Source organism: Perna viridis, chromosome 2, assembly GCF_037379345.1.
Source record: "Perna viridis isolate PV_CMFRI_1.1 ecotype Kerala chromosome 2, ASM3737934v1, whole genome shotgun sequence".
NCBI lineage: Eukaryota > Metazoa > Mollusca > Bivalvia > Mytilida > Mytilidae > Perna > Perna viridis.
Window position 1 is genome coordinate 26,103,308 of NC_142446.1, and position 21,171 is coordinate 26,124,478.

The window sequence follows — 21,171 nt, forward strand, 5'->3', positions numbered from 1 at the left end:
AAGCAACGAATAAGCGATGTGTCCATCGACATAAAGTATGGAAGGTTTCCTGAAAATTAGTTGATTATTGTATTGGTCACTTGCATTGTGTCTTGGGTCGAATAATGATGTAAAACTGTACGTTTATACCAAAAGTGTGTGATCTTGATCCAATAATTGTTGTTATTAAATAAGATTATTTAAGTGTACCCAGGTCAGTTCCTAGCTATCAGTAACTATTTATATTAAGCCTACCCTACTCAGCTGTCTGGAGTTCACGTGGACAAAGTCTAATATCTTTAGTATTTTGTCCGGATGGTGAAACATGAAGTAACTTGATAAAAGTAGTAGACCTTATATTTTGTCTTTTCTGAAATAGAAAAAAGTTATTCGTTTTATAATTTTTGCTAGTTTTTAACCGTTTGTCATTTTAACCTGTGACTCTTAAAATTATATTCAAGTCTCAATATTCAAATATATGTTTAAGCTTAAGCGCAAAGAGTATATTTATTTTGTGCAACTTGCTCCTGGTTTTTAGGTGTTGAAATTTTAGTTGCTTATAGTAACTACTTTGTTATTTTGTTTGTATTCATGTGACCGACTCTGTTGTGGTGCCTTGTGTTACTTGTACTTATAAAATACAAAAAATACCAATTGTAAATGACAGATTTATAATAACCCGATACCATAGGTCCTACTGAAGACGCATTACAGTTACATCATTTGCTGTCGTTCATGCTCTACATCTACTTACGAGGAAGTATCATTCCGTTTTTTTAAAGGCTAGTTGGCCGATTGGTCTAGCGCGTTCAACTAAGTTAAGGTAGTGTTACCATAGATGACAGAGTAGACCGCTGAGGGAGGGGCAAAATTTTCATCTAGTTATTGAATAAGAGACAAGTTTAAGGTATTATACTGTTTGTTGTATACTTGCTATGCGTGTATCATTTAAAAAAACAATATATATTTTGTTTCTTTACTATTTATATAGTTCACTTGAAAATCAGTCTCTATATATTTAGCAAAGTACTAAAATTTCTCTCTCATGACAAAGCGTTTATTAAAAAAAAAAAAAACTAAATTAAAAAGGATTAACAAAATGAAAATTAGTTGGCAAATTATTCTACCCAATTAAGAGATAGATCGGATCAAAGAAATTTATTTCGTACAAACATATTTTTGAAGCAGTCTGTTACCTTTTGAATATGCAATAAAACAACCTGTGAACGATTACTCGGGATGGTTATTTACGTAATATATGCTGTTTTAGTTTTAAAAAAATGACTGAAACTGACTGTTGCACTTAAGTCCCACTCCTTATTCACGGAACGAATAAGTAATAATGTGACAAAAAACTTTTGTTTTGCTCGTTTTTCACATTTCAAACTATTTTATTACTTATATAAAGCTTTCGAGGGGTGTAAGCTAACCTTGTCGAAAATTTCAAAATCCCTAAAACACAGAGGCTTCATACCTTGTAATGCACATGTTAGAACCTCTTTGTGATGGATTTGGCTTCCCATTTCGAGAGTTTTTGTTTTGAGTACTTCTTGTATGCTATCAGTATTGATTATGATCTTCCTACGTATTCAATTATAATGCTGTTGAGAAGATACTTCTTGAAACACGTGTACAGGATATAGAAATTGGCAATATTAAAGTTACTGGTATTTTTGTATTTCAACAACTTTTTATTGACTTGATATAAAAAAGGAATACAATACAATTATACTTAATGAGATGCAAAGATATATATCAGAATTCCCATTTGTTAAAATGTTGCTGTTTGAACCTGTCACTATAAAGGGAAATAAACAGGCAACTAACTTCTGGTTGCTACTAATTTTATTTGTCGAAATAATGAAAAGGGTTTGCTGGTGAAAAAAAAACTTTAATTTAGATTTCATATACGTCTCGTGATAAAGGGTACAGGAAAAGTCGACATAACATATGTTTGCAAAATCTTGTAAATATTGACCCATTCCCGCATTCTTTTGCTCTAAAGCTATGTGACAATTTAATCAGCATTAGCAGCTGATTCTCATCCATCAAAAAGCGTATAAAAAGTTGCTGATTTTCATTTAAAGCATAATAGACCCTTTTTATAGCCATGAAAGACCAACACGAACGAAAATGACAATAATGTAATTACTCTATAATTTTGCTGAGTACAAAGTCAAATGTCTGGGGTTCCTGAAGACTATTGATAAAAGATAGACGGGGTTGGATAGCGAAATACGTCAACACAGTGGTTGTCCAGCCTAATCAGATTTGTGCAAGGAATGTCAATAATGTCTTGTATTCACAAGATCCGATGTAATTAAATGGCCTTTAAGCCACGTTCGCCTGAGGAGCAAGAAGGAAATGTGAAGAATGAAGTGTGTGTATGTTGAGAATCTTTCCTATATAGCTGATAATTTTTTTTTAAAATTGATATTAAAGTAAAAAGTTATTGAAGTAAATTCATTTCCTAGAAAAAAAAATTTGGGCCCTATGTAACTTTCGATTTATTCCATAAAACGCCCCAGATTTCGGCCAATGCGGACTGGCCTATTCTTGCCAACAATTTGTCACACATAATCAATTTTAATTGGACAAATATCTTGGGTGAAGTAGTGGCATACGGCTTCGTCGACAACAAATGAACTAAAGAGAAGCGATCAAATATTTTCAGTAGCAGTAATGGGCCCACAGAGATACAAACCAATCTACCAGATTGAGATGACTAGGACGGTCATTGTCTCTTGTAATGGTTTATGTACCAAATGACATTGGAATGATAATGGAAGTCTGATTACAAGAACATCATGATGAATGATGGATTGTAAAAAATGATACAAAACTCCTATAAATTCAATTCTTTCTAATGAAATGTTATTGGATGGTATCAGATAGTTTTTTTAAAACACTTTTATTTCAATGTTTTCTGTCTATAACATTTTTTTCCAAAAACTTGAAGAAGAGTGGGGGCTGTTGTTTTGACTAAGTCCAAATCACAGATGTTGCTGAGACAATGTTACATTGCAACTGCAACACATAGGAACGGTGAACGACCAAATTAACAATAGCCAGTTATCTGTAAGATTTTCATCACAAAGTACATGTTATAATTTTTAAAGCATATTGTGTTTTGACAAGTTTCAAGATTGGTTCTAGGTCTATATGGTTTATTACGTGTCTAAATCTTTGAAGGTCCTGGAACGACGTTTCCAGCTGACTTCTACTTTAATTTATATATTCATTTCATACTAAGACAACTTACAAAATGTCGGAAACATGTCGGAAATTTGTAATGAATGCCAATAGTATCAGGCAGAAAAAAAATGTTGTGAATTATTCAAAGATATTAAAAATGAGCAGTGTCCTTCAACAATTCACACAGTGGATGAATATAGATTCGAGTGTCCTTTTTGCGATGAAATAATGAATCGAATCTGCACAGTTGTCTCCAAATAATAAACGTTAGTCCTCATTTTATTCCTCCACACCATTAATGGTAGTACTACGGTATTGCAAATTTGTACTAGTAAAAACAGACTCGTTATTTAGAGCAAAGAAAATATTGTTTCCTTTCCGCCTACCCCGGACTTGACTTTTTATGAGCAACTAGGTGGGTGTTTTTAGAAAAGCAGAGAACGCTTACTTTACCGGTGCACCTGGTCCATGCTGATTACGTCCGTTTTGATAACACTTTTAATATCTAATTATGGGTTCAATTTTATTTAATTTTTAATACATTATTAAGAGCTCATGACTTGTTTCGAATTGTATTTCCTTTGTTCGTAAGGCCGTGAGGTCTTTAATTTTGAAACGAATTAAAGTTTTAAGTAGGTCAATGAGTGCCAATGCTACAACAGTTTTCAAAGACCCCGATGTAGCAAAAACATTGTCTTCTATACATGACAAATATGTTGTACCAGCAAACAAAGCCCAATACAACATTGTATTTGTCTGCAAAACGTTTTACATCCAATGTTTATTATCAGAGGTAGACGTAGAAAATAATAGCAGTGGTAAGACCTATACTGCTACCACATTCTCCAAAGAAGAGATTGTGGAAAACCATAAATCTGTGCTATCCTTTTTTGGTCTCTCTACCAAGGACGATGATTGTGATTTACCGTCTATGTACTGGATTCCTAAACTCCACAAGAATCCATACAAACAACGTTACATAGCTGGATCTGCAAAATGTACCACCAAACTTCTTTCAAAACTTTAATTTCTATACTCACAGCTGTCAAAGAGAGTGTACAGTCCTATCAAAACACTTGTAACTCCGGTAGTGGTATTAATTCAATGTGGATCCTGAAAAATTCGAAAGATCTTTGGAGACGATCAGTTCAAGACTATTATCAGAATATAATAGCATTAAAACCTATGATTTTTCAACACTGTATACTTCTATTCCCCATACTCAGTTAAAATCCCGACTTAAAAACATTATACATCGTTGTTTTTTTTCCAAAAGAAGGATGGTACACCTAGATACAAATAGATAGTTCTTGGTAGAGATTCCCCATACTTTGAAAGAAATAATTCCAAATCATCTTTCAAATATACAGAAGATGTTTACAAAATGCTGGAATTTTTCAGCTGTGGCAACATCCCTTCAGCACCTGCGTATGGAGTTTTCATATCACAACTCGTACGTTATGCCAGAGCTTGCCGAAACTACGAAGACTTTTTGTATCGCGCTAGAATTCTAACAAATAGGCTTCTGGAACAGGGTTATCTTGCTACAAGGTTGAAGTCATCACTACAGAAGTTTTATGGTCGTCCTTATGAATTCGTGGATCGTTACGGTGTATCCATCTGCGCCATGAAAACTGATTTGTTGATGCTCCCAGTTTTTAGTGGAGTCCGAGTTGCTCATTTGCTTTTGTTACTTTGTATGTATGATTTTAGTTACTTTACATTCTTTTGATTACCGCTATAACCCTGGTTCCCTTGATTACTCTTTCTTCAATGAGTCCTTTTGGAAAACGTTATATCACTTGCTCACTGGGGTCAATCCTTTAATGATTGCTACTATTTTTATCTGTATGGCATAAATTTTAAAAAAAAATGATTTAATAATCATGTTATCTGGCTCCACATATCACAAGACATGATGTTGGCAACTTGAAATATGATTTCAGAAAGGAAAATGATCAGAACGAGGAACAGAATTCCATGTTCAGGGCCCAAAGACAAAAAACAAATATGAATCACAAAAAAAACCGAAATAAATCTAACTAAAAGATTATACTCAGAACAATAAATAAACAACCAGGACTCTACTAAAAACTGGGGGTAAGGACCGGATCATCTGATGTCGAATACGGGTTTAAACAAAGAGTAATACTGTGACATTGTTAAAAATATGTTCTCATTGTGTCGATGACCTTACAATAACGATCAACATGTTTATGACGCCGACTGTTAAATCTTTTTCAGTGATGGCAAGACAACATTACTGGGTTTAAATAGCTTAATGGTCTTTTTTTTTCATATTTACTGAATGCAAGCCATTTTAGCAAGTTTTTCAAAGGTACGTAACCCACCAACACACGACAACTTGGTAAGCGGTCTCATTGGGGAAAGGAAGAACGGTAAACATTTTTCTATTTAATTGTAGCTGAATGGTTTCAAATAAGTTATTCAAAAGTATCCAAGTACTTACTGCAGCTCAAATAAGTCAAATATTTGAAATTGAAGTTTACTGCTCTCCATTGCTCCAATCGGGCAGTAAACCAATCTGGTTGAGAGTTACTTCCTTTCGCTCCAAATCTAGATAATTTAATTATAGAATGCCATATTTGCATAAAAAATTAAGGTTTTAAGAACATGGTCAGATCTACTAAGAAGAAGAGGCAAGTAGAGAGGCACAATTTGTTCATATTGGCATACCAAATATCTGTGAAAAACATGTTAACTTAATAAACAATATGTTGTCGATGAAAAATTATCCGATCTACATTACCAGTGTTTATTTGCTGTTTTTATTGGCTATTTTTTTATTGCTTGGTTTGTTTATCTTATTTTATTTTATTTTATTTTTTGTGTTATATTTTTTGTTTTTTTTTACGCTTTTTTTCCTTAAAGTTAACTCTCCATGTACTGTTCTCATCATTAATGCATTTGTCTTCACCATCAGATGTTTGTTTACGCATTTTTTGCAACTACACAATAGTTATAGCTTCTTATCAGATACGATGATTATCATATATATGTGCATATAAATACACCAGAATACTGTCAGTTTTGTATACTTAAAATTTGTCCCTGAGTTTAGAGCAAAACAAAAAAACAACACGTCGGATTAAATTGGAATAAATCAAGTCCTACAAAGAGATTCGTTAAATCAATTAAAGAAATAGAAATAAACAAGAGCTTCATTATCTTCCGATCGTGTTGACATAATGCTGGAAGAAACTTACCAGCATCATCATCTTTAATACCGTGGAAGGCCTTGTTCGTGGCAAAGTATAAAGCAGTTCGGTAACGGACTGAAACAGAGATCCCTCTGTGATAATTTTGATTGATTGAGTAAATCTAATATTGCAATAGGAAATTACCGAATTAGACATTTTAGCTCAATCCGTCAAAACTCAGTTTCAACTCCATTACAACATTTATAAGTTAATTCAGGTTGCTGAGGAAAATTCAATACAAGTTTGATTACACCTAACAAGGAGAATTAGAACTATTGTTGCGAATTTTATTTGGCATCCAATAAAATGAATTACATCACTTATATCTTATTTTGGAAGAAATCCAGAGTATTAATTCAAAATGATAACACAATTTTTCAAATGCAAGGGTTTATCTAAAAGGGAAAAATGCCATATAAAGTGAAAATGATTGTACAACATGAAACAAGGCAAGGCGTGTTTCGTCTTTTTCAGCAAATCATTTTGAAAAGAACACAAGGAAAAATGAAGTGAACAGCTTTGCTTCCTTCACAAAATTATGACGGAGCCACAAATCCTAGAGCTGAACATTTTACATACTAAAATACGAAAATTTAAATCAAATCATTATACACTCACATAAACTGTATAAATTACATCATTAAATGTATACGTTACAACGATTTTTTTTTCACTTTCTTTTAGAAGTCAAAACAGCAAATGTTGTAAAGTAAGTATGACATGAAATTTAATACTAACCATTCTAATTTGAGTGCTTCTTGTATATAATTACGCTTTGGATTTGGACCATCCTTTATATTTGATTCTAATTCCGAAAGGTTACTCTTTGAAACATGTGTAACCATTTCGAAGTTTCCATTATATAAATGATTGGTATTTTTGTTAAATCTTGTTTTTGTATCACTACTATATCCATGGAATCATCTGTGATTTGGTTTATTTGTTAGTGTCATTCTTTTTGGAATAAACGAATTTGTGTTATATAGAAATGAAGAAGTCACCAGCCTTAATTGTTATCAACACATAGTGTTTACAGTTCTTTTGACTTTTCACTAACCACAGTCCGGCATGAAACATTAATGATGTCAATTAAATGCCAAAGTTAGAGTATAAGACCGCAGTCTAAGCAGTCAAAATTATTGAGTTGTCAAATAAATTCCTCATTTATAATAAAGGTCGAGAGTTTTGTTCTTATTATTCTATATTGTGTTGTCAATGACCCCATTAAAACAAATATATGATTGAACTTTCCATACCATTTAATCATTTATGATATTAACCATATCATTCAGTTAATATCTGTGCAGATATTGAATAAATTAGACGACTATTATTCCACGGGGATATTAGCATGGAGTGAAATGAATAAATATTCCTTGACAATAACAAAAATGTTGTCGTTCTGGTAGTTTTATACAAAAGTTGTTATGCTCTGAAATGAGCTATGTAAGTCTCGAAACTTGAAAGTGTCAAACATTTATGTACACCTTGTCCCTCCAAATTGTACTTAAACATTGTGGAAGGTGAAAAAAATGACCATAAAGAGTAAGAAAATAAATGTTTAATGCGACTTGTACTTCATTCTGAGAATTACACTTCGTTTTTAGTTCCCGGCTGCAATCTTTCTAATGAATTTGTATAGCCTGCATATTTAAAGTTATTTCATTGAAAACTTCAGTGTTTGTACTGAAGTATTTCGATACAATGCTCATTATTAAAATTAATTTGATATCAATTGAAAGATACATGTACAAGTATACAGAACAACGACATTTATACATACTTTCCAGTTCATCCCATTCTAACAGCACAGTAAATGTTGGCTGACTGATCTTCTCATTTTTTTTTTCGTTTTTCAGATGCGGTTATTTGAAAGACAGGAATTAGTTTTATACATTTTGGGACTTTTATGTGCATTTGTTTATGGAATGAAAGTAGACTTTTCACGCTTAAGACAAATTCGACGTCCATACATTGAGAAAAGGAATAATCATTGTTCAGGTAAAGCATATCATTGTCAGAAAACACATACCAAGAGCCGAGTTATTTATGAAAGAAGGCTAGAAAGAAGAACTTCCAATATTATACACTTCGTGTGATAAAACAATAAATAAATAATAAATTGCTTTTAAAGGATAAATAGTTCAGAGATAGTGATGGTTGAAAAGAATTACAAAACGATAAGAAATAAATCACTTAAAAAGAAAGGTTTCAAATAAATGATCAATAACTTAGAAAGAGTAATCAAGATTCTAGCAGAAATCAAAAGAATGTTAATCCAGGGACAAAGATCAGACATGGAAAACAGACAAACCCACCAACGAACATGAAAATAACCAAAATAATACATACGAAGTAACAAACGAGAGTGAGCAACTCGGACTCCACTGAAAACTGGGAGCATGGACGAGGTGCATCGGTACGGTAAGCGTCCTCTCCTTTTCTAGAATTACTCGCCGAGCTGTTCATAAAAAATAAAGTCCAGGGTATGTGAAAGGGGAAAGGAAAAACTATGACACTTTGAACAATTTCATTTTCATTGTGTAGATACACCATAACGATCCACGAATTCATGATGAAAGGCCATTAAATTTATGTAGACGAAAAACTTAGTGGTAAAAACTCTTTAACTCGTATGCCTGTGGTTGAACCAAAATTAAATATATTGGCGATGCCCAATTACCAAGATAAAAAAAATATTGGACTTTTTTAAGGAAATTCCACTTAGAGACACAAACATCCAATTAATTGCCAATTCCAATAAAAGATATATCAACAACTCGTGCTAGAAAGCGTAAAAATGGTGGTTTTCATTCGTATTGTCACTTGAGGAATTGTTCTTGAGTTATTGAATACTAAAGCTATCTCTTTGTAATTTACAGTTTCGCTATGTTGTGCAAAAAAAGAAACAATTAATCAGTGGTCACGAAATTAAAATGTCAGAGAAAGTGTTTATTGAATAGAAGCAATGTAAATTCATCAACACAGACAAAAGTTTATTAAACAGTCAAAAACATTTTGACTGATGCTTTAAAGGAACTACAAAATGAGAGTATTTGATATAAATACGCATATTTGCTCAAAGGTGAAATGTTTTGTCTGGGCATACATTAACATATAAAAACAATTAGTAGAAAAAAAGGGTTCAGGATACTTTCTCTCCGTTGTACCTATGTGATACTTCTATAGTGTGATATCGATTCAATAACGTAATTGATTTACAGGTCTCGTATTGGGATTTTTTTTCTAAAGTAAGAGAAAATAAAAGCAAATTAAGACGTTTTTGACGTAGCTTATTAAGAAAAACGTTTTGTTTTGTAGAATAAAAAGATGTTTCTAACAATTCAATTATGATTTGTATACCATATATCTCATCCTAAAAAATTGACAATGGTACATCAATTTTCAACCATCATGCTGGGTTAAGTCTTTTCTACTCAATGACCTTATTGTGTCGATAAAAGGCATTCATTAAGTCATCAAACATTTAAATGAATGTAGCTTGATATGTGCGCACCTTCTAGATTTAAACGTTACCTTAATTAAATCCTTTATTGAGAACAAAATTGTTAATCATCTTTTTTCATACAATATTTTTGTCTTAGCATCACCTGACTGAAAACACCAATAGGTTTATTAAAAGTGTTCTTAAACCAAGTAATCCCCTAGACAAGACGCAATAAAGTCATCTTTATGTTGCAAATTTATAAATCCATCCTCATTTATCATTCTTTACTGTAGCTATAAGCTAAAAACTCTGCTTCAAAAATCAATAGGTGCTTATCTCGTAAAGGTGTTTGCTTCTAAACACCTCATAATCATTCTTTCAAGATCTATGTACCTAAAAGGTAATTTTCCACGAAATTAAAAATGAAGTTTGATATCATTGATCTTGATTACAGGTCTGCATATTCCTAGAACCTCTTCGAAACTGAAATATTGATTTAAGTCATAAACTGTTTTGTACTTAATGCATCAAAATGCATACCTTATGACAATTGATTTCTTGTAACATTATCTCTTGAAATAGTTTTAAGAATATAGCTAAACCACTTTACAATTAGGAATCTTTTCAAGCTGTAAGCTTGTACAATCTGTAACCCTTTTTTCTTTCCCATGAATAGTTGTATTGTAGAAATACATCATGACGATTCTTATTTTAGGTAACCCTTGTGAAGAAGATAAACCATTCTTATGTCGATCATCACCAACTTGTATATCATTAGACCAAGTATGCGATACGATACCACATTGTCCAGATGGCTTTGACGAAAGTCCTGCCTTATGTAATGCAAGTACGTATTCAGTTCAATGAAATATAACCAGGAAGAATTTAATATGTAGTATGAGGAATTTAAAAGACCCTTCTTTTTTTTTGTTTTGTTTTGTTTTGTTTTGTTTTGGGTTTTTTTTTTGGTAAAAAAAATTAATATTTTACGACTTAAGCAAATTTATAGGAAATCAACCATAAAAAAAAGTGTTCTCGACATTAAAAGTTCTTTATGAGGTATTGATATCTTGAAAAATAACCAGGGGAGACCATTTAAAAATTGCTGGAAGAACCAATGCATGAAGGTCTTTGCTTTTCATCAAAACTTGCTTAGTGGTGTTTCGAATACCAACGTCGCTTATTTAAATCACCACAGTGTATAAGTCTTTCCGAGTACATATGGCTTACTACAGTGTCATAGGCCTATAAATTCAAATGTTTAAAATATTTCTTTCTGTGTAATTTTTTAACCGAAATAATGATGTAAACTAATCTTCTCCCAACAAAATGTAAAGCTAATTTTCGAGAAATGAAGTGTTCTTTTTTATGAAGATGAACTCAGTTGTCCGAGGGCTGAAGTGTAAATTTAGAACTGGCGTCGACATTCGATGTCAGCTCAATTTTGTTATTGACTCAACCACCAATTTTCCTGCAGCCAGGTCTGTCTTCCTTCTTGTTAAACTAAGTATGATTTTTTATAATTCCTTCCGAGAAAATCGTTTATCAATTCCGCCATCTTCGTTTCAATGCGATACAGTTGTCAATAATAATTGTAAATTTTGAAAATCATCAGTTCGCAAACATGTTTAAAAAACAACTGGCAGCGACAACAATCTTCAGAAGATTTTTTTACTTGAATTTAGGTTCTAAAATGTTTTTTGTTTTGTTTTGTTTTTATGGGTTTTTTTTATCAAACCACCAAAACCTAAAATTATCTGAAAAGGAAATCACGGTGACAAGGATAATGAAGCAACAGATTCAGGGACAATGACTAAACAAAGAAAATAAACAAAAATAAATAAAATAACATGCACATAGAAACAAAAGTAAATAACTTGATATGTGATAAGCTTTCTCACTGGCTGATTCTCTTTGAGCAAATTATAACCTGGCTTGGTATTATGACGTCATTAAGGTCTTTTTTGTCTACACTTTGTGTTTCAATAATCCTTCACACCATACAGCCACATTATTCTGAATCTGAGATAATCAGTTGCCACTCGATCTCTTATATACCATAACCTGTACTTTGTGGAGAATTTAAGAGTCTACGATGTGACCCTGTTGTGGATAGAACACAATACTTCTCGTTTTTTTTTAAGCAAGCATTGTACTTCAAGACCACAGAGATGATTTCTCTGCTATTCCCAGGATTATGATTTGTAAAAATTTTGATATTTTTTATAATACATATGTATAATTAAAACAATTGAAATTGACTGTAAAGCTTGATAACGAACCAATTCTTAATATTTGGACTTTAACACATCAGAAGGAAAGGTTCAAATTTTTAACAGATTATTCTCAATAACCTGGTTTGGGCCAGTTTACACGTTTTATAAACCACTTCCCAGTTTTTAAGTGTAAACTTGCCCAAATTATGCATGTTATTTCGTATAACCTGTTCAAAAACAAGAAACGTGCCTTGACCGAACAACGCAGATTTCACTAAAAATTGAAACTTGGATCAGGTGCAACGTTAGGGTAAGCGTCCTCTGTTATTATTCACAGATGTGATGCAATAAACTGTGTTTTTAAGACCTTTTTAGAAGTTTCAATGCTAGTGAAGTCGTTGAGCCTGATTAATCTGAAAGCTGAAGTGTAATGTGTTGACTCTGAGAAACATCTCGCGATTCCGCACAAAATGGAATGTACATTTTTTTGACAATCTAAAGAAATTACGAAAATTGCATATTTTAGCATTTCTAAATTTAAAATACATATTTGATAGTAATATTATACATGTTGAATACTTAGATAATTAAAACAATTTTATGAAATATTTATTTTCATTGCATATATAAGTTCCTTAAAATACTGATTTTCAGAAAAAAGACCATCCATTGGAGATCTTGAAGAATTTTTACTGAAAAATGAACGTTGGATGATGCCAGCATTGTTTAGTGGGGCTTCACCTGAAATCGTAGCACACAGCCTTGTTGGTTAGTAGAAATATTTAGTATATATTTTTTTTTTAATTTGACCTCCTATAAACGTGAAGCTATATATTACCCTATATATCTACCCATGGGCCATCCTGATGCAAAATATCTTTTCATAACAAAACAGAAATAAGTCATGATAGGTATGACACTGTCCTCATTTACACACGAATTGGTCTTAACATTCGTGTTTTATATAAATCCAACCCACCCATAAATACCACCCATAAATGTTTTCTTAGGTAACAATCCTTTATGTTTGTATGAATTAATAGGATAAAATATAAGTAATGTCAACTAAATGTTTTCAATTTTAGTCACTGTTGAGTTATCAACAATTTATATGTGTTTAAAGCGAAGTTTATATATGTATTGTTTGGTATCTTATTACAGTGGTTGTTGTCACCAAAGTTTAGGACCAGGATTTATTTGAGTTCAATAAATGAATGTATATGTTACGTTTGTACGAAGCAAAGAAAAAAAGAAAAAATCAAATTAAAAAATTCTGAAAGAATGCCAAATCACAATTGCCAACAAGTCTAAATATCTTAAATTGGTTTCTTTTGGGTATTTTTTGTTTCGTTTATCATGGTTTTGCCAATAAATAATATTACATAAAATACAATCATTCTGATTATATTTGTTCAGTCTGAGGAAAAATCAGATTTATCTCGCTGTGTAAATATTAGAAATATGATATGAATCAAATATTTATGAGATAAATATTTTTTGATGGTTTTCATGTTGTATAAAAAAACATCAAATAAGAATACAATTCAATTTCATTTTATCTAATTTTTCAAATAAACCGTCCCTTTCTAATCTAATTATTCGTATAATATTGATGAAAAAAATCAAATGATATGGTAAAAAACACGACTATTGAAAAATGAAATCCAATATTTGATTATTGTTTCATTTTTGGCAAAATTTTTAACAAATAGTTAGGGCCTTTTCCGTATGACATAATTCAGTTTCATTTCAAATAACCTGTTTCTCTTGTTGATTATTTTTGTAGTTGTTAGCCTACAAAAAGTGAAACATTTCCACTAGTGGCGATTTTAAACCTAAGTCGTGCAGTTTCGATTTTCATACTTCCTTCAGTCATTTTGTTGTCACTTTCAACAGTACCTATCTTATTATAACAAAGGCATAAAAACAATATTTTGATATTTAAGAGATGCTAAAATTCGCGATGAATAGTGTTGAAAAAGAACTGTAAATAGAACAACACCAGTTCTGAAGTCGAAACATAAAGTATCACAAACTCATTAACCTCGACAGTGTCAAACATCTCTCTCTCTCTCTCTCTCTCTCTCTCTCTCTCTCTCTCTCTCTCTCTCACACTCATATATATGTGTGTGTGTGTGTGTGTGTGATAGAGAGAGAGAGAGTCGTCCGATACAGGAAATTATCAACATAAGAGGTTGCTAATAAGTCGCTGGACTTATTGAGCGTGACTGAAAAAATCAGACCGTACGATCAAGGTAAAATATGTAAATAAGCCGATGTACACTATTTTTATTTGTATTTATTACTTTAAACCAAATGTCGATTTCCTAGCAAATATCAGTAATGAAATCCAAAAAATATAAATGCAAAGTGTAAGAAGGTGTTATCATTAATACGGGCATCTATTTTGTTTTCAGTTGCATCAAACTTGGATGAAGTTAAATTGATGGTAGGAATCGACCCAATATCAGAAGATAACTTACATTCGGCTTTCAATGCAGTACTTACTGGAGACGAACGACCTTTGCTGAAAATGGGGATGCCACAAGAAGAATGGTTTGATGTACAGTACATGCTGAATAGGCTAGTTGAGGGAGGTCTTGTCGTGTGACATCGATGAAGATTACAATGCCAAGATGCACATCATGCATAACTGGATCTGAAAAAGACTTTTTTTAGAAATGAAATAACAAGAAAAATATTTAATGATGTTTATTTTTATTATAAAAAGAAAAGTAATTGTCAGATTTTAGTGCCATCGATAAATAAAATAAAAAAGAAGGGTTGAGGGAACACAGAATATTTCTTAAAATATAGAAATATTTCTGGACTCAAAAGTGTTAATTGAACATTTCATAAATACCATTCTGCTTGTAGTTCTACGTAGATACTGTAAATACTAGACAGGTTTGTCTTATTGGCGTAATACAAAATAGTAGTCTTAAAACCAATATGATAAGGTCTGCCTTGACAATCGCATATCAGATCTATATTGCCATAAGATGAAAGTGGTTGACAAAGTGGACATTACCTAATTGATTGATTTAGTAAGATATTGTCGCTTGTGGCAAGTTTCTTGGTATTACATAAACTTGTTTTCGAATCGAATCGTTGAATTACTGGTGACGTTTACATCAGGATTACGGCCGTCAAATATAAGTTCTAAAAGCCTCCTGAGTTTTCTCCCATAAATGAAATCAAATAAATATATCGAATACGTGTTTAAAATATTCCATGGGGACATAATCTAGGAATGTTAAGAATGCAAATCAAGGTTATTGTTTAAACGCGTAGGCCTTCTAATTAATTTATGGTAAGTAATATACGGAGTTTCTCTTTCGGTGATTTGCCTTAACAGTCCAGTTGGAATAATATGTAAGATTATAATTGACAGTATGGCCTTATCTAGTATGGAAAGTTCTTTTTATATTCTTCTAAAAAAAGCTGGCATGATATGATCGAAATATTTTGTTTCTCAATACATTTTAAGTGTCATTCAATTAGGCATGAATATTCTGATTTGAACTATTGTTCCTATTTTGAAATATCAAGCGTTATAAATTAAAAAAAGACGTTACTCGTATAAAGCGACAAATTAATGAATATTGGTACGTTAAAAAAAAACAGTTTAAAAATTCCAGGTTAATCTGTGTATATTTTACTTAAATTTCTAGCTAAACATATGGTATTCTCAGTTAATTAACTACAATATTCATTTTTTATAAATCTTCACCTTTTTAAAATAAAAGTAGTTTTTTTCATTTTTTCACATTGTTTTTGAGGGCTAAATATCAGATCATATCACACCGAACATTGTCAAAATAGAACTTGATCTCAGTTTTTACTACCAAAACCTTAGCCATTAATTTTTGTAACTTATTTTCTCTAGAGTATATCCAGTCATTCCTTTAAAATGTCAAATGAATGAACATCAGTTTTAAAGATGGTTTTCAAGTAGAAAAAGATATGCTGAGTCCACTACTTGGAAAAAAAATAATCAAGACATTCAACCATTTCAATGGCAAATGCTTAGCAGATAACATTTCGAGGGAAAGGTCACAATTCGATCAATTTGTCGAGTTTTACCTATCTTTTTATCAACATTTAAACCGCAATAGAAATTAGGAAAATGCAAAATTGTTCCCTTCTTGAAATAATGATTAGAAGTTGGATTCGTGTCGTGACTTCATGTTTGTGATTATCAGCATAGAGGCATATAGACTATAAAGAAAAACAAAATATGAGAACATCTTGAAATCAACAGTAAAAAATGATTATTGTCATTAGTACGGATCCATTAACAAGATATTTTTATGTGGCACATTATAAATATTTATTTTTTAAATCCCTCCACTTGTTTTGCTTTTAAAATTCTAAATATAGTTTAAAAATATGTAAACCAGCTTTCCTGGCATGCTATATATGTTCTTAAAATACTTGCTGTGTGTTTCTAAATGATGTATTTGAAGTTTAGTTTGTTCTGATAATAAAGGTTTATTTTGTTTTCAAGAAGTCATTTGTTTCAAATGATCACTTCGTCTCGGTCACGAATTGCTTTACGTCCATGTATTTAAACAGGGTGTTTGTGATGATGCCATCTCTGGTCGTTGTCGGAGTCATCATCAGTTGTACCCACAATTACTTGTATCGTTTTTCTTTTGAAGTTGATCATTGTTATTATTTTTTATTTTTTATTTTTTATTATTATTATTTTTTATTATTATTATTTTTTTATTTTTTTTATTTTTTTTTTGTTTAGATATAAAATTATATAAACAAACACTAGATTTCTCAAATTTCTCTAGCATCTTTTCCCGTTTGATTATTTGTTCTAATTCTCATTATTGTCCTTCTTCCAAATCATTTCACCGATTATTATTTTGCCATGTCTTGTAGAATGCATATCTGAAACATACCGACTCTGGAACTCAGTCAATGCATCATATATTTTTTCACATCAGAATTTTAGTCCAAACTCGAAAAAAAACTTATATGGGGAATTTTTTATCGACATGTTTACGTATACATACCTAAGGGTAGAATTTTGAATCGTTGGTCACTCTTGTAAGTTCACCGATGTAAATTGGGTGCAATGGCCGTATGTTGGACTTTATTTATCGATTTTCTGCAGATCAAGTAAACTATAAAAATACTTTTAGTGGTTCCTTATCCCATTTTCTCAAAACAAATTTGAATAAAACACTTCGCAGGCTGCAGCTTCATACGACTGCAATAAGCAATTGACTAAAATACCTATTAATAAACACTTTTTGGCCTTAAATTCCTCTCATGACTGATCTGTTTCTTCATTCAAGTCAATTGAAGTTTTTTTTTAAATCTTGTGAAAGACAAGAAATTTAAAGAAGCTAAATCCTTTAATTTTGCATATCGATATATTGACGATGTTCTCTTCATTAACAATACTAAATTTGGAAAATGGCTTTCGTTCATTTATCAACAAAGACTAAAATTTTAACTATTAACAGCTTCCCCCTTGTCATTTTAGACATCTCTTTCACCTCCATTTCGACGAATGTAGTCATCTCATTACAAAGAAATATGAAACATGAGAGTATTTTAATCCTAAAATTATAAACTTTTCTTCCATATGCAGTCATTATACAAGACTGTCCCGCTAACATTGTTTATATCTCTCAGTTGATAAGGTATACCATAGATAGTAGCCACTATTCTCGCTTCTTAATGTATCATCATTGCCTGAAAGACAGGCTTTTGTCCTCAAGTGGTCTCTTTTTGTTTACTTTGCGTAAATATTAAGGTTATTTCCCCCAGAAATCAATAAAAAAAGATCTCTAATATGGTATGAAATATTTTGTACAACTTCACAGAGATCAATACATTTCTCGTCAAGTAAACCAGAGAATGTTTGTTTTAAGCTCCTTTTAAATAGGAGCAGTTATCAACACCTTGTGGTACAATTTCAAAGATACCAATACACTTTTAATGTTGTTTTAAAGCACAAAAAACGATTGATTTTGGCCCTTTTAGCCCAATATTCAAAAACGACCCCAATCTTAATTTTGTGGAACAAAATGATAGAGATCCATATTCTTATACTTGATTGATAAAGTTAATGTATGAAATGCTCGTTTTTTGGTCTCTTTTAGTGCTCTTCGTTCCTGATTAGTTGTGACCATAACACCATCAATCAATATCAACTTTTTGTGGGTTTTAAACCTCGTACGGTTTTAATAATGAAGGATAATAACAACATTACCGAAGTAGTATTCTCCTTGCAATTAGTCAAAACGAATAGTCAAAAGGAAAGTGCATATCACAAATGGCAAATATCAATGAAAAATAATGTGCAATGTATTGCACGAAAACCAAGAGTCTACGCACGACGTCGGGGGCGACCCTATATTATTGTTATTTTTAAATTAAAATTTTCATATAACAATAATATAGGGCCGCCGTCGACGTCGTCCGTAGACACTTGGTTTTTGTGCAATACATTGAACATTATTTTTCATTGATATTTACCATTTGTAATACGGACTTTCCTTTTTGAATTTTATTATAATAGCATATGAATTTTTAAATTCATTTTTTATATAACATTATTATACGACCGCCAATATTTGAGTTGTATGAAAATAGACTGTTTACTTGACAAAATATTCACAAAGAAATGTTACATGATCGTTTAATACACCTACGAACATAAATTATACTTGTCTTATTCATTTAAGCAAACGAAAATAAACATTAACCGAATTAAGCCAAAACCAAAGAAAAAAATCATACATTAATTGCCGAAAAAGCCTTGAAATGAAATTCTTACAGCATGATAGCAATTGGGTATTAAATGCAATAGTTTCTCGTTAGCTAAACAGACGTTCTTCACGTCAGATAGATGTAAACTAAAATCAGCTGCAGCATAAAAAAATAGGTAGGGTTGAAAGTATAATTTGACCAATATTTGTTTATGTAAATCAAGAAAAAACATTAAACGTCATTTTAGAGATACATACAAATAATGGCGTTTTGCGACTTGCTGAGTATATAGCCTCTACACAACCAATAATCTTACACTGCCTGCTCATGGCACGTAAACTGAAATCAGGCTAAATTTGTAAGTGATACAGATTACAGACCAATAGTTTGGTTGACATGCCTTGGTTCTCACTCGCCTTGCTTAAGCTATGGGCTGATAAGCTTTACTGTCTGGTGAAAGACTTTGTATAGTCAAGGATAATGGTAGTAAATCCAGACAGGAAATCTGGGTAAATATAATGTTAGCAGAAAACATTCCTATTTTGGAAAAATATTTGTTACAAAAATACAAGTAAGCAACCCACAGAATTGAAACTGTGACGTCAAGGATACCTTCCAGTTAGGCATTTGAAGTTGCATTGTCAAATTCTAATTGAAGCAAAGCGACTAAATATCCTTTCGAAATGGAAACCAATCAAAGGTCACGGAACATGCGAACAATATACGACCCGTGGAAGGTTGCCAACATAGCTAATGCGACGAAAAAGAATTACCAACTATTGATACTGGGTATATGTGACACAAGATGGACAGAAACGGGCCACGCAAAGTTAACAGTACGTAAAACCATCATATCCTCTGCTAACAAAAGTCAGAATACACGCCATATAAAAGGTGAATGGGTCATAATGACACCAAAAGCAGCAAGGTTATTATTAAGATGATAACTGGTTAATAAATTATCTTAGGGAGATCCTGGACAACACACATTAGTGTAACATTAACTGTAATAAAATGATATTCACCAATGAAATAGATGAAAGAAGAGTGATATGAGATATTGCAAAACATCATGAACCAAGCGCTGAGAGAGATATAGCCTCCTTATAGGTGACTTTAACGCTTAAGTTAGAAATGATAACTACGGATACAAAGAAGTAATAGGCAATTATGGAGTTGTCACTCAGTTGGGACTATGAATGAAAATAAACAACACTCTAATTTTTGGTCGAGCAGTGTTTCCTCACAAAGAGGGATCACGACAAGATAGTTTACAACCACAGTGACAATATCTGCATCAACACCAAATTGAGAAGGTCACTGCTTGGTGTTAGAGTAAAGCGCAGTTCAGCTGCGGCATCAGAATACTGACTGGTTGTTGGGAAGGTTCACCTAAAGCTTAGAAAACATAACAATATTATGGTGAGATGGAAACATAATGAGAAATCTCTTAAAGAGGGTTTTACACAACATAATTATGACACAGGCTTATGAGTAGCATCCTTGATCGTAGAGCAGATGTAAATATTTCTACAGAGGAAAATTGACCATGACCAATGAGACCTTCATAACATATTTGGAGGAGAGCACTGGAAGATTGAAGGAGGAAAACAAGCCATGGATAAAGCAATCAATTTCAGATGCCATGGATATAAGAAGATCTGAAACGTTGTTTGATGCCTATATAAGATCAGAGACGATTAGATCATTTTGAGATTACAAAAAAAGGTAAGAAAGTCAACCGTCGTGTTAGGACAAAAATGCAGAATGTTGAAGAACTCGCAAAGGAGACAGATATTGTAGCAGAACGTTACAACACCATTACTAGAACGCTATCAGGAAAGAATACTGCCCAGGAAACCAGTTAGAGATTAAAAAAAAAAAGTAACATCCAAACAACAATCCAGGAACAGAAAATCAGATAGGAAGAGCAATTTGTGGATTTTTTATAAGACCATCTCTAGAAAGAGTAGCTGAGTTTCCACCAGTAGAAGTTCTTAACGTCCCTTCAGGGCCACCATCAAAAGAAAATATTAGAAAACCTTAAATATTGGAAGCTAAAGAGGCTCAAATAATTGTATTCCAGCAGAAGTTTTGAAATCGGCACTCGAAACACTACTGACTAGCCTCCATCCTTTTTACAACAGATTTGGAAGGAAGAAAACACACCTGCTACTTGAAAGAATGATTTTCATCTAGCTAACAAAGGGAGAAGACCTCAACCTATGCAAGAAGTACAGGATGCTGCTGTGAACACCAATGACATTTCCATATACTACTTGAGCGGATGAAGGCATCATTGTACCAGCAAGTACATTTTTATTTTATTGTCAAGGTCAGTGGATTGTGCTATAACAGCTTGATTACCTTGCTG

The 21,171-nt window shown here is 32.1% G+C and overlaps 1 protein-coding gene across 2 annotated transcripts in view; it reads left to right on the plus strand.

The window, feature by feature from the left end:
* The window catches only part of LOC148624247 (neuropeptide prohormone-4-like), a 36,011-nt gene extending 19,440 nt beyond the window's left edge, over positions 1–16,571 (plus strand). Inside the window, exons 2-6 of one of the 2 annotated variants that reach the window (XM_088566856.1) lie at positions 7,080–7,104; positions 8,255–8,396; positions 10,559–10,690; positions 12,714–12,827; positions 14,477–16,571. In XM_088566856.1, the coding sequence (XP_088422982.1) occupies positions 8,255–8,396; positions 10,559–10,690; positions 12,714–12,827; positions 14,477–14,670 (582 nt within the window). In that variant the 5' untranslated portion in view covers positions 7,080–7,104 and the 3' untranslated portion in view covers positions 14,671–16,571. The remainder of the gene's footprint in view (positions 1–7,079; positions 7,105–8,254; positions 8,397–10,558; positions 10,691–12,713; positions 12,828–14,476) is intronic. The other variant, XM_088566855.1, reaches the window with a different exon arrangement.
* Positions 16,572–21,171: the final 4,600 nt, after the last annotated feature.